Source organism: Chelonus insularis, unplaced genomic scaffold (genome assembly GCF_013357705.1).
Source record: "Chelonus insularis isolate UGA/USDA-ARS -01 unplaced genomic scaffold, ASM1335770v1 contig_563_pilon, whole genome shotgun sequence".
NCBI classification, from domain to species: domain Eukaryota; kingdom Metazoa; phylum Arthropoda; class Insecta; order Hymenoptera; family Braconidae; genus Chelonus; species Chelonus insularis.
This window is the reverse complement of record NW_023276645.1, coordinates 114388-128913: the sequence shown is the minus strand read 5'-3', so window position 1 is coordinate 128913 and position 14526 is coordinate 114388. Positions and strand designations below refer to the sequence as shown.

At 33.0% G+C, this 14526-nt stretch overlaps 2 protein-coding genes across 12 annotated transcripts in view; both read left to right on the top strand.

The window, feature by feature from the left end:
- Window positions 1-2558: 2558 nt before the first annotated feature.
- Window positions 2559-12971, top strand: gbb (glass bottom boat). The gene is made up of 6 exons (XM_035088628.1): window positions 2559-3361; window positions 6092-6278; window positions 8189-8343; window positions 11632-11817; window positions 11905-11981; window positions 12082-12971. The coding sequence occupies exons 1-6, from the start codon at window positions 2911-2913 to the stop codon at window positions 12340-12342; spliced, it is 1317 nt and encodes a 438-aa protein (XP_034944519.1). The 5' UTR covers window positions 2559-2910; the 3' UTR covers window positions 12343-12971.
- Window positions 12972-13408: 437 nt separating this feature from the next.
- Patronin (calmodulin-regulated spectrin-associated protein patronin) overlaps window positions 13409-14526 on the top strand; it is a 37043-nt gene continuing 35925 nt past the window's right edge. For 9 of the 11 annotated variants that reach the window (XM_035088638.1, XM_035088642.1, XM_035088643.1 and 6 more), the window contains exon 1: window positions 13415-13817. The gene's annotated coding sequence lies outside the window, so the exon portion shown is untranslated. Of the gene's footprint in view, window positions 13818-13885; window positions 14182-14526 lie in introns of those variants that run through there. The other 2 variants (XM_035088632.1, XM_035088633.1) reach the window with 2 other exon arrangements.

Sequence of the window (14526 nt, the reverse complement as noted above, 5' to 3'; positions counted from 1 at the left end):
CGTATGTTGATATTATCGACAATCCGTCATGCCGGTATTTTTTATAGTTAATGCTTCCTCCACTAGGACTGATTTGATAAAAATACGAAATTTTGAATTTCAAAACTTGATTTTTGATCATTTATTATTTTTTCTTCTCATATTCTTTCAAATTTCTTAGTACTATAGTATTTATCGTGAATATTTCTATTTAATAGAATCTAGACAAGAGTAGAAGGTTTTCCAAGAAATTTATTCTGCTCTTGTCTATAAATTATGTAATTTATTGACATGTTAGTGACTTTGATTATTTTTTAACCACGCTCTGTGTTTCGTTTCTTTCACTTTTCATAAAATCTAGTTTAATTTTAGAAATGTGCTGATTAATGAATTTAGAAATCAGCTATTTGAAATACATCTACTATAAATGGATAAAATTACAGTTTAATTTTAGAAATATTACAAATTAATTATGAATTATTGACTTTTTAATAATAGTAAATACCGTACGTAATATTTTAAATATTAAATATTTAATTACAAAAAAAAAAAATTATGCAAATATTACACTTTTAAGTGAGAGTTTCTAATTGTAAGTCTTAAGAAGAACAAAAATAAGTGCGTGAAAGTTTATTATTATACTCTCAACGGTACCTAAAAGCTTTTTTTTTTTATTTTAGCACCACGAAAGATGTTCATAAGTAAACAATCAGCTTGAGCAAACACACGCGGTTGCTTCCGCTGAATGTGCGTGTGGTTGATATACACACGTATGGTTTTTACACTCAAGCGACTTTTCGGTAGCGAGTCGATCCGGTCCAGCGGGGACAAATGTAAACTGCTAGGTCAAGTATAACCGGTCCCTCACTATCGTTCTTTCTCCCTTTACAACAGAGTAAAGCTTCTTATATACATGTATGTATGCGAAGCAATCTTTTAATCCTCTTGGTGGGTGTATATCAATTATTTATCAATTATCAATCGACTAATTAAAAAATTTTTTTCTTATTAATTAATTCACATAATTTAAGCTGATTAATAGAGAATATACATTCAGGCTGGTGATGATCAAACGGCTACAGATGGATTTCAAAGGAGAGGAAACGTGAAAGGAGATGAGAGTATAGAAGTCCAAGGCTCAGCGAGATATAACTGTCTATATGAAAGGCTCTCGTGATAGGAATTTGCCCGGAGGGCTCGCGAGCGTTCGCTGCAGACTCTGTGGCACCTGACCGACGTGGGTTTGAGGCACAGGAAGCCAAGGCGATCGCGTAGATATCACATTCTCTGCTGTCTCTCTCTCAAGAGATTGGTTTTAATACTTCTTTTTCTGTCCTTCATCTCCAAGTTCTTCAGACTGTCCAGAAGATATACACCCGACTTGTTGGTTGGGAATTCGCCTCCGGTGCCATTACCGCCCTCTTATCCCTTCTTCAGCTACCACTGTATTATAGCCCACCCGCTCTTTATCTCTTCAACTTCACCACCACCACCACTACCACCTTTTGATGATGATGATCATGGTCCAGCTGCAGGTTATGTCCCCGTAAATAATTCATACTTGATCCATGTCTTGCACTTTTGTTTATTATTCTTCTTTATTGTAAGCTCCAATAGCTGGTAATCGCACGCGTTAAACACGTGCAAGAAAAAGGACAAAAGAAGAAAAACAACATGTTGATGTACCAAGACAACTAAACAACTTTCTGTCTTTCTTTAACAAGTTTCATTCGATTGAGCTCGCAACACCAATGATACAGGGCTGTATGTTTTATGTTAATGTATTTTATAATAAAATAGAAAGGGGTTTGGTAATTATGTTTGTTATATAAATATTTATTGATTTATCGAGTGATGATTTAATATATACCTGGCTAAAGGTTGGTAGCAACTTGTTGTTATTATCGACTTGTCTCATTATCCAATAACAATACCACTGATTTGGAGTAGCTACTACTGATGTTGATGTTGTTATTGTTATTTACGTGAATTCTACATCTCGAAAGTTCGTTGATGAACTGCAGACTGGAGGACTACTCTTGTCCAGTCGCCATCGCAAGACAGTCGTTCACCAGCCCTGATCCATTCGAGTCACTTAGATCTCAACTCTGTACCGCCTACTTCTTCAACAGGGGCGGGTCCTATCTCTATGACGCAGGAACGTATTATATTCCCTTAAACTTTTCTGTCATCTTTAATTTCATTCAGATCTCTTCCACATTTTTACCTTTGAAAAAAAAAAACAGTCATTGGTGAATGAGAAAAATTTTGTGACGCAAAAATACTTGGAAGATAAATCATAAGTAAATTACGTCTAAGCCTTACTGATTGTAATCTCGAAATCTCCGCGAAGAAACAAAAATCCTCAAGACCTCCTGCTGGGAAGGTTGGTATTTTTCAAGTCGTAGAAACTATTCCACTTCATAGAAGTATCTCATGTATTTCCTTTTTTTATTTTTACACGCGAATGAATCTTCATGGGTTGTCCGGTAGAATCAGGGCTCTTCTTATCTCCAGTTACGTACCTGGGAGGCGGTGGTGAGGCTGACGACGACAGAGGAGAGCTGAGAAGTGTGTATGGGCAGCGATCGGGCCAGACAAACAGACTCGCGCGCGCTCATTGCGGTCCCGTGTGGCGTATTGCCATATCCCTTGTGTACTGTGGCGCATTGATTACTCCAATAAGTGTCATTTAAATTTCGCGCTATTGTCTTATCATCAGGATTATTCAGAAAGCAACAGTTATCAGTATTCAACTGTCATTCCCCGTAGTTGGTCCAAGTGTTGTTAATTACTTGGTGAAGGCGGTGATTCCCAGTGACATCTGAGTTAGTTTTGTTATCGACGTGGACACGACGGGGTCAGCGGAAGCCGAGGAAGAAGAGGAGGAGGACTTGATCCACCCTACTGCGGTGAAAGTGTCCTCGTGAAATGATTTGTGATCAAGTGTATCATCCAGATAGGAACAGGGGCTTTTGCCTCTCCAATATATGTTTCTTGTTTTTATTATTGTTGGTCTTGGTCATTTCTCAACGTGTGGCCCCGGTTTCTTCCTCGCGACTCAGCGGACTTTATGTGGACAATGGCTTCGATCAAACAGTTGTTCATCGTGTCTTGACGCAACGAGAGAAACGCGATGTCGAGCATGAAATCCTTAATCTTCTTGGTCTGCCGGACAGACCGCGAAGTGTTATGGGCAAAACTCCACAGGTCAAAAGGTCGGCGCCAAAGTTTCTTCTCGATATCTACAAAAACGCGCTGGGTGAGGACGAAGGGAAACCGGTCGCACCGAGGCTACACCACAACGGGGAGTTCGACCTCACTGGTCAGGATCTCAGGGCCATCGACCAGAGCGATGTCATCATGACGTTCGCCGCACACAGTGAGTTGCACTTCCTTCACTTTCTTTCAATCACAATCAGTTATTTTGTTGCATTCAAATTTCTCGCGCCTTGTTTACATTAAATCACATCTTATTAATCCATTTAAAACTTTTTCTTAAAAATAATTTGTAATTTCGCCACAAATTTGAAAGTTTTTGATAAGAAAACACTTGAGTTTTTGATTGCTGGAAATCTTTTAATGTTTATAAATAGAAAGAATTATTAAAAACACTCTTGACACTTAATATATAATAATAGACGATTGAAAAATAATTATTCACTCTTCGGACTAGATGGTTTTCATAAGTAAATTGAGGTCTATAATTTATTGCTCGTAAAAAATAAAATGAAAGAAGTGTTTACTTCACGAAGATGCTTCATCTATCTATTGCGGTATGTGGCTTTTTAAGTGATTTAAATTCATATGCCATATACATATTTGCATCCATGAACATAAGTTCAAAGATCATTTGAATAAAATAGAAGTCATTATCATAATTAAGTAACATTATTTTTATAAATCTGAATAACAACTATCTACTTTTGTTAGTTAAATAAATCCCACTGACTCAACTTTATCATATTTTCATAAACGATTAAATTTTTAACAAGATAAAAGTTGTCAGCATAAATAATATTTGTCAATAATAAAAACAAAAAAAAGCCTAACATGAAAATGAAAGATTGTGAAATATCGTCGCACGTGGATATGGCAATAAATTTATCAGCAATAACCATAATTCATTTGTTTCGTGTCCTCCTCTTGCAGAAGTTCACCTATGGAGCACCTAAACTTGGTTGAAACTCGTGTATAAATCAAACCCATTATGAGAAAGATAAATAAAATAATTTATTATACTATTTAATAATTCAAAAAAGTCAAAAAATGGCGGACAAAATAAAAAGGGATAAGAGAAAGTTGATGACTCAATCTATTATAAATTCGGTGGTTTCCTCTACAATTCATTATATTTAAAGATCCGGAAATTCTTGATCGACAGGCGTTTGATATCGATCTTGCGGTCTTTTTCGTTCACCGAAATGGAGCTATTTCAACGTGGGGGCCCTGGACGATAAGTACGTCGGCGCTTTTATAAGATACTCAACGTCTTGGTCCTCATATATTATCCATTTCTAAGATAGCAGTTCGGTAAAGAGCGAGGGAGGTAAAAGAATCAAAAAAGGATTGAAAAAATAGTGAAAAAGATACAGGAGGTGAAAAAAGAGGCGGCAGTATTGGAGGAGGAGAAGGAGGAAATGAGAATAAAACAAGTCAATATCTTTCCCTTAATGCTGCTAGCGGCAGGTAAAAATGTCTCAACTTGGCTCATGGTTGTGTTTTTTCTTAATTTTTTTATCCGCTTTTTCACTTCTTTAGCTGAGGAACCATGCTGCAGGAGGAAGGAGTATAATTCGTGAGAGAGAAGGAATATGTAAGAAACAAAAAATCTTTTAGAGGTCCAGGAACGGTCCCGGGGGCCAAACTATTCGGACCACCCTGAGTGCCTGAGACGAGAGAGCTCGCTCTTAGCAATCAGGTGCCTCTGGAAGAATGCGACCGTGAGCTAAAGAGTGGAGGGAATAAGAAACAAAACAAATTTTTATGCCCTTATCCAAGCTGGAAACATTAGGCATTACTTAGGCACCCGGGGGAGTCCGGTTCGGGGCGGCTTCGACTGTGAAACAGAGGATGGGAACGAGTGAGCCTCCGATGATTTCACGCTGCGAATCCTCCACAGCTTGTTATGTGATTAGGGACTTTTAGAATCTGACCTGATATATACTGGCCATTTGCTTTTTTATTCTACTTACTCGTTTTTTATTCTCAATCCTTTTTTTAACCCTTCTTCTTGGCCTACCTACTCTTTGTGTGACTTATTAATTTGATTGACCGTGTAAATCATTGTTGAATCTAGCCAGAGCTGTGTATTATTTCTTTACAAGTCGTTAGCTCGATTGAGCTTTATCTTATTGCTGAATGAATTGAGTTGTGAAACAGAGAATTGCATACAAGTGATTGTGCAAGGTATATACATGAATCAAAATACTGTTTCAAGAAATTGTTCTATGATTTATTTATGTTGATCAATAGGGTTTTGAAATTATCTATATTATATGCAAACAATTCATATTATTATGTACACTTTCACATATTATAACAAATTGTCATTGTAATACATTCATTCCGTCAGCAGCTTAATTGTCCATGACGAAAAATCATAAATAACTGCAAGAGGTGTTATCTTAAATAATTATTATCTATTTTGCATTTTATTTTTAACATGACACCCACCTGTTTTTATGCTAACAGATTGATAACAAATCATTGTAATCACACTTTCATTTAATTTACCAAACACCCAGCAAAAATTATCTCATTTTTTACAATATTTCAACTTGAGCCACACGTTTTACATCAAATGACTGAACAATTATGTTTCTTCTTCCATGAAAATCTGTTTGTTAATTATTCATGTTAATTATTGTTATTAGAGCAAAAATTCGTTCCAATTGTCCTTGTTGACTTAGTTTTTACCTGCAATGTTTTGGTAGGATAGGATGTAATTAATGTGAGGGCGGGCAAAGTCTTTTATTAATTTATCTATATTTATTTGACAACAAAGCCTCTGTCTTTACTCAATAAAGTAATTATGTTGAATGAGGTGGATTTAGTTAATAGTATTTATTTAACTCAGAGTATAATAGATACCTTGTTGTCTGATTTGCAGATCATCACATTCCCGGAGTGCGGCACGAGCGTGGCAAAAGGCTGTGGTTCGACGTGTCTGAGGTGCCACCCGGTGAGCACATAATAGGCGCCGAGCTACGACTCTATCGGAGCATGGCGATTAAGCACAGTAGAAATCGTGGGTCATTTATGATCACAACATATAGAGTTTTGCGAGCACCAGATGGGTAAGTTTATTGCTCCATATTTTTTTTCATCCATTTTAATCAATTGTATCTAAGGAATTGATTTTTTCACATTTTTTAGATGTGACCTTTTTTTTTTAAATACCAAAGTTAGTTTTTGAAAAGTACTTTAAACAATATAATTAATGGTTTCTTAAGTTTTTTTTAAAACAACTTTTTCTGCAACTCATTCATCAGCTGCCTTCTCTTTCATTAGAATCCACGAAAGATTGGAAAATCCCAGAACTAAACTATGCCATACTCTTTAAAAGATTGTGTATAAAATATCAAAACAACATTCTCAATTTAGACGTTTCCGTTCTTGAAACGATTGTTTACTGCAAAGTTTATTTTTAGATGCTGAAAGTCTCAATTACCACGCACTTCATTCTTCATTTGCTTTTAATTTATTCCACAATGATTATTATGTTTTACTAATGCTTGAGGATATCCAAAGAGTAACTTATTGAGAATCTATTGTTTTAAAATTTTTGGATGTTGAAAACTAACATGCTTGAACCACCCATGAAGAAACTCTCTCTTCAGAGCCCTCAACCAATTCTCGTGTCTGACTACCAGGAATTAGCCATGATTTTAACATCGTCCTCGTGTCCCTAATTAGACGGTCCTCGGATGCTGAAAAAAACCTTCAAATATCTACCTGAAAAATTTTGGATCGTGAAAGTATCTCCAAGGTTTTTTTCAATTGACAATCTGTCATTAAATAGTAAATAAGAAATCAAAAATTTCTTAATACACATCCCCACCCAGTCTAGCTGGATCATACATTTCAAATAAAAAAGAAATATTCTTCAACAATATTAACTATTCAAATATGTAGCAGTTATACATCAACTTATAAAAAAAAACTAAATAAAAATTATTTGATGATTTGTAGAAGTTGAACATAATAGTAGCTGTTGAATCTTGAGAAAAAATAACAAAAATTTAATATAAGAGTTAAAGAACCTTGCCCTTCACCTTGATACTTCGATAAATTTCATTTATTTGGAGCAGAAAAAACGAGACTGTCTCATGTAAGCTACACCGGAAACTCTATTCCGCAAATTGAGATAAATTAGCCAAGTAGACGTCGGCTAAGTTTTTGAGATGCCACAAGCATTATTTTATTTGGCCTACGCAGTTAACAGACATACATCTTTCCCTCTCTCTACCGTCTTTTATGTAAGAGACTAGACTTTTTATTTATCCTCCTCTTACTTTTTAAGTATCAACTCATCTATCGATTTCTTATGTCCAAACGAGACAAGTCGGCGTCGTAGAATTTCTTCAGGAACATGTAATCTCAGATTCTAATCATCTTCTTCTTCTTTCGTCTTTTTAATGTGTCGATAACATGTTGGGATTTTTACTAATTGTTTTAAAATATTTGTTCTCATAATTTAGATGGAAAAAAAATTTTCAAGGGAATTATTTTTACATTCTTTTAACTGAGAACAAGCTTTTTTTGGGTCTTTTATTGAAGAAATAATTTATTAACGATAAAATAACTCTCTTTTAATTTTTATTGGTTGTTGTTTTGATATTAAAAAAATAAATTATCAATAATGTATAGCTTGATCAGATATTAAAAATATTTATTAAGTTTGAAAAAAAAATTTTTTAATAAGTTCCATTTGTCATTACATCATTTAAATTATTTATTGAAAATATTTATTTATTCAAATCTTTGGTTAGCTTTTAGAAGTATTTAAAACATCATAATGATGTGTATTATTATAAAGATGAACATAATGGAATAGTTGAAATTTTCTTGATACGTTGTGTAAGCTACAGAAATAAAAATTAAACACTTACAGCTTTTGTTCATAAATTACCTTATTAAAATCTAGTTATTCTATAAAAAAAACTTGAATAAATACTGATTTATATTCAAATGGTTATTTTTTCAGGACTAAAGAGCTGCAATACATCGATTCAGTCAACACGACTACTGGAAAGGAAGGATGGCTGACCCTAAATGTCAGTGAAGCACTCCAACACTGGGTAAATAATCCAGAAGGAAATCGAGGACTTTATCTTTCAGTTCATCCTGCTGATCGGTCTGGTGAGATATTGAATATCATTCAGCAAAAATATTTTCTTTTCATTAAAAAATGCTTGGTATTTCCTCATTGAATTATCAATGATTCATTCAGCTGTAGGTGATGAAAACCTATTAGCATTTTTCTTTATTATTATTTTGCAAATATTTTTCAACGCTTCTGAAGTCATACGATGACATGTTAAGTGAACAAAAAATACTTATTGAATATAATCTAGTAAAAAAAGGTAACAAAAAATAAAGAAGTGATCAGTGGAATCAATTAAGTGCAATTGAGTAACTTGAGTAAAAACTTGCTTTTTTGTTTGATTATTAATTTTGGTATTAGTACATTATATTTAAAGGATCAAATCCATTGACTTTTTGAGAAAAAATATAATTGATTTATTAAATTAATTGATGTCATTGAAGAACTTTTTCATCACCAGCTCCGTAGTAATTACATTGGTACTTTAGTGGACTTGATATTTTATCCTTTTACTTTTTTATTTAATCTCATTTTAAAACACCTGTGCTATTCCTAGATCATTTCTTTTTTTTAAACTATACTTTTTAATAGTTTGGATAAATTCTACAAACAAATATTTGATTAAATAATTTCCATGATTAAATAAAAATTAATTATGATTGGTATATTGAATGTTAATGAAATAAAATTTCTCAAAAAAGATTCTTTCATCAATCTACAAACCTATTTTTTCTGGAAATGATAGTTAATTTGATTGGTGAGTTCCTCAATTATTTGATGAATATAAAGATAATTGAAGTAGATGAAGGGGAAGTTTACAGATGACACGATAAAGCTAAAGTGAATTGAATTCCGCCACCGAATCTCAGATGAGATAGCGAGTTAATATAAGGCAAGCTCTTGGTAGATGAGGAAGAAGCTTGGGGCTTGACGATACGATCCACCATCGGATAAGGAAAGTGGATACACCTGTCGACCGTCCTCGAGTCGGTTTATTACGGCGCAATGCCATGATCTTCCTTCAGTTGTTTATATCTCACTGGTTACTTTGAATCCTGTCACACAAGTTGTAGCCTTAAGCTATTTTTATTGTCTTGATCGTCAATCATTGACCTTAAAGAGTTCTCTGATTATTATTTCTTCTGTTCATTTTTTTCTCTGTATTTTATAAATGGAATCAAGTAACCATAGCTTACATGAGAATCAATTTGCCACACCTAGATAATTTTGTTGTTCCTCCGCTCGTTTCTCCCATCGATCTCTCCTTTCTGTCTTTCTCACGTCCTCCTGGTTACCTCTTGCGACTTGCCTCGCTTCTGACTATCCACACCCCTCCAGGTGCCTCCCAATAACCGGTTTACCTTTGATCATTCAATATAACGAGACATCGGTGAGCCATATTCGAGTACATATTATATGCGTACGCGTGCTAATGCGGAATGCTAGGATAATCATTATTTTCACCTAGATCTAACTGTGCATGCGTGATTTTCATTTTCTAATCACAGCCTCATGTAAAATTCCAATATTATATCGAAAAAAATTGGTCTAAACCCGTCAATTATTTCATTATCTCATTTTTATGAGCAATTACTCACCTCCACACTTGTATCAACCATTTATCAATAATCAATTTAATTATTCAAATAAAATAAAATTATAATGCAATTTTGATTAAATTATAACAGTAAAATAATGGTGTGTTTTAAGTATAATTACATTTAATTCGATATCTTGTTGAATTGTTACAATGTAAGATAAAAATTGAAGCTGAAACAATTTTTTGGTTGGTAATAAAGAAATAATGATGGTGATTATTATAATAATCATTATGATTATTGAATAATGAAGAAATTAACTGGACCTCCACGGAAATTCTTGCAGTCCTCGTTCCCAACTACTTTCGAAAGCAATCCTGTTTCTTCGAGAGTTATCCAAGACTTGTTTAAACCTCTCTGATCGCCACCCACGCTTATAGAAACAACCGTGAATTTTCTCACGACACCATCGACCACATGATCGATTCTATTTTTATATCTGAATTTTAATTAAACATTGATTGAGCTTGTGTCTAATGTGTGTCGAGCAATGTAATCAGGTGTCTGCAATCATGGCAAATGCACATTCCATACCCCGTCCAATTTACCAGCTTTCACGAAGTCGACTACTTCTGTTATAGCCTTAGAATCATTTGAATATGCTGGTTAATATGTGCAGCTTGAAAGAGATACTTTAATCTCACTGTACATAATCCTACTGATGCTTAAAGGAATGTCGTTACTTGGATATGTGAATTTTTTCACTTGGTTTTACTTATTTTCATCCTCTTATAATATACACCCTGGCATTTACCCAGCCCATTCGTTAGCCTTTTTGCTGTCTTTCATGTTCCTTAGTGGATTGAGCGTCATGAGATGCAAGAAGATGAATTTTTTTCTCACTATAATGACCAAACATTGACCTTAGAAAATTTTTATTAGTAAAAAAAAAATAATAAATCATAATGATAAGGCAGACTCACGAATTTAAACGTCAAAATTAGGGTTCAAATTATTTAATTTTCTAACAGCTAAATTAGTGGACTTCATCGCATCTTTTTTTACTTTATTATTTTTTCAATTACGCGTGAAATTATCTGAAAATACTGAAATTAAGAAAACATTAACTCATCATAAAAAAATAATAATTTTGCAAATAAAATTTTTTTTAAATATTTGCAAAGCTATTTTAAAAAATAAATTTAATATTGAATTAATTGTCGAAAAACTTTGAAATTCTTTTTCAAATAATAATTTAAAAACATACATTATCATTAAAATTAATTGTTACTTTCAGTAAATGTTCTTTTTTATATAATTAATCAAACTATCAATAAGAAGGGTTTTTTTAAAAAATAGCCAACTAATGAGTCGATAATAGTTGAACAAATAGATTTAGAATAGCAAAAAATGATCTAATAATAATTGACTGCTGAACATTATACAAATGTAAATATAATTGACTTATAAATCTGAAAATTATAGAGAGGATTCGACGAAGTGAACGGCTTTAACAACGTTGCCAGCCCGAGAGGGTGTCGAGAGTCCTTAATAGTTGATATTCATGAAGGTTGACTATTAATAAACGCGCACGTGACGGTTCGTATAGCCGTTCTAATGAAATGTTCTGAGCTTCAAGATTGTAATTACTGTGCGATCTGCATGATCATAAGAAAGCTAATCTTTCCTAGAGTGTACATTATTATATTAATATTATTTTAAGAGGAAGAAGATAAAAAAAAAGAATGATCCGTGCCTTAATTTGACTTAATTATTTGATTACAGTGCATGAAATGAGACCGGAAGACGTTGGTATCGTTGGATTCCGTGGAGATGCCGACAAGCAACCGTTCATGGTTGGATTCTTCAAAAGCTCCGGAATCCGCGAGAAAAAAGTTCGACAGAAACGTGATGCCAGAAGGCGAAGAAAAAGTGAATCTTCTACTTTGGACTATCGAAATCCGTACACTGGTAATGATTAAATGTCAACATTAATCACTATTTAATTATTTATAGCTTGCAACATTAATAACTGTTAATTAACGTTTTTTTTTTTAGATCCAGCAATTCAATACAATTCTCGAACATGCAAAATTCAAACTCTCTACGTCAGTTTTCGAGATCTCCAGTGGCAGGTGAGAATGCTAATGAATTTTTTAACTTAGATTTTTTACTCATCATCAACTGACATTTAATTCGAACCATGTGGATTATCATAAACATTAATTTTCTTAGGATTGGATCATAGCGCCGGATGGCTATGATGCTTATTATTGCAGCGGTGAATGTAATTTCCCGTTGAACGCTCATATGAATGCAACGAATCATGCCATCGTTCAGACACTTGTGCACTTGGTAAGTCCAGGCAAGGTGCCGAAGCCGTGCTGTGCACCTACCAAACTCTCACCCATCTCCGTGCTCTACTTTACTGACGAAAGCAACGTTATTCTCAAGAGGTATAAGAATATGGTCGTTAAAAGCTGTGGTTGTCATTAGGACTATACATTATTATATTTATATTAATAACGAAGGTCAAGTAAATTAGTATAAAAATGGAAAAATACTTTCACATTGGATGAAACATTTGGAATATTTATGAGTCTCTATTACAACATGTATGGATTATTATTGATGGATAAAAAAAATTGATGTGACGTTAATGAAGTTTCTACTTGATGTCTTAATCAATAACAATATGTGAAAATGGAAAAATTACTGGTTGTCAAGTGTGTAATATTTATTGGACTTAACTATTGATATTTTCCAATTTTCTCAAACATATTATGCTAATTGACTATAATTGATTGTTAAAACAATCGAAAAAAAATTATTAAAAATTTATTTATTATAAAAATAAACTCTTGCCATCTAGGATTAAAAATGCTACGAACAAGATGTTAAAATCATCATATATTATAAAAAAAATCAATTTATCTCGTGAGAATGATTTTTAAAGAATAAAAAAATAAGCTGAATGACAACAATACAATGCAAGAAATAGATTTTAAGTGTTAATTAAGATTTGTTATTGATAATTATTAATCAATTAAAAGTTGGTATAGAAACATATACGTACGGAATAATATTTTTATTTGTAAAACTGATGAATGCTGTATAAATTAAGAAATAAGTGATAATTCTAGATATGTTAAGAAAATATTCATTAACAAAATTTTTTATTCGTACTGTAAATAATGTACTGTAAATACGTTTTGATGACGTAAAATAAATCATTTTTTCAATCTGAGAATTCTTTTCGCCTATGAATATGTATGTATTATAAATATTCAAATCCCACTATTTTATTTATTAACGATTAATTAATTAAAATAATTTTTCTAGAAAAAGATAATTTTATTGGTATTTTGATTTGAAATTTGATTCTTATCAAGACTTAACATACAACGCCACCTAGGATTGATACTTGAAATAAAAAAGGTTCACAAGTACCCCACTGATTGCATAGAGGGAAACCTAATCCAGCTTGACGACGTCGCGAAGTGAGTCACGAGTTTTTTAACATTATTTTCGATAAATCGATCCTTTGTCGTCGATTAGTATCTCGCCATCGACAAGATCGTTTTTCTCCACGATGGTCGGCGAATGTGCCGTGGATATGGAGTTTTTGCAAGACTCCTAGTTTTTCGCGTTGACAATAGACCTAAATTTCATGTATGTATCGTGATAATGTGCTATTAAAATAGAAAAACAATCCTACATGAATAATAACACAATTTCTCAACAATCTTGTTTAGTGTGGTGACAATAATAGTGTTTGAATGTATGAATTCATTATTATCAAAGTGTGCTGTTTCTCCAAAGAGTGTTTAATTGCTGTGGCTGTCAATTGTAGGATGCTTTGAATCATTTCATGTTTGTTTTTAGCATTAATCTTCGAGTGTGTCTATGAAAATACTATTTTTTCTTAAACAAGTTCATTAAGGATAGAGTGAATAGAGCTGTCGAGACAGGTACGCCCATTTACAGTCTCTTGCTTCTTTTTTTAATTAACATTAAATTTTCATACAATTCTTGAAGCTGTTTAGGAAACTCACTAATGGTTCTCAAAGATTTCTGGTCTCTATAATGATATGAGAAGGTATAGAGGCCACGAGGATGGACCTCTCCTACTTGATTTCTCTCAGCATCGCGAATAGAAGAGAATCGTGCCACTTTCGTTTGGGCGCAAAATCGATAGACGTGCACATTGCATGAGTCTCATCCGTATTACTTGCTAAACTTGTTGATAAAAATAGCAATGAATGTGTTAGCAACTGTACTTTAGAGATGAGTAAAGTATTTGCTAAGTGCAATGTTATAAAATGTCAAAAACATGTGAGATTTAATGTGAATTTCATGATCATATTTACTCATCATTCTTTCATTCGAGAACATATTCATACATTCTTAAGGATATCTAAAGTTGCATCATGATGATTGAAAGTTTTGATATCGTGTATTTTACTCTAGCTCATTGTTGTTATAATAGTAGTTACTTGTCAATTTACTTTTCAAGGTCATTCTCGAATTCATTCTATGTAATTCTGTGTAACGAATGTTCTAACTTAAAAGTAAATTTGAATTTGTTCATTTTAAAACGATTGTTTTCTCATATTTAATAGTATTGAATATTTTATCACTTCAAAATGAATGCCTCTTAGTTCCATTGTTAGTAAAGTT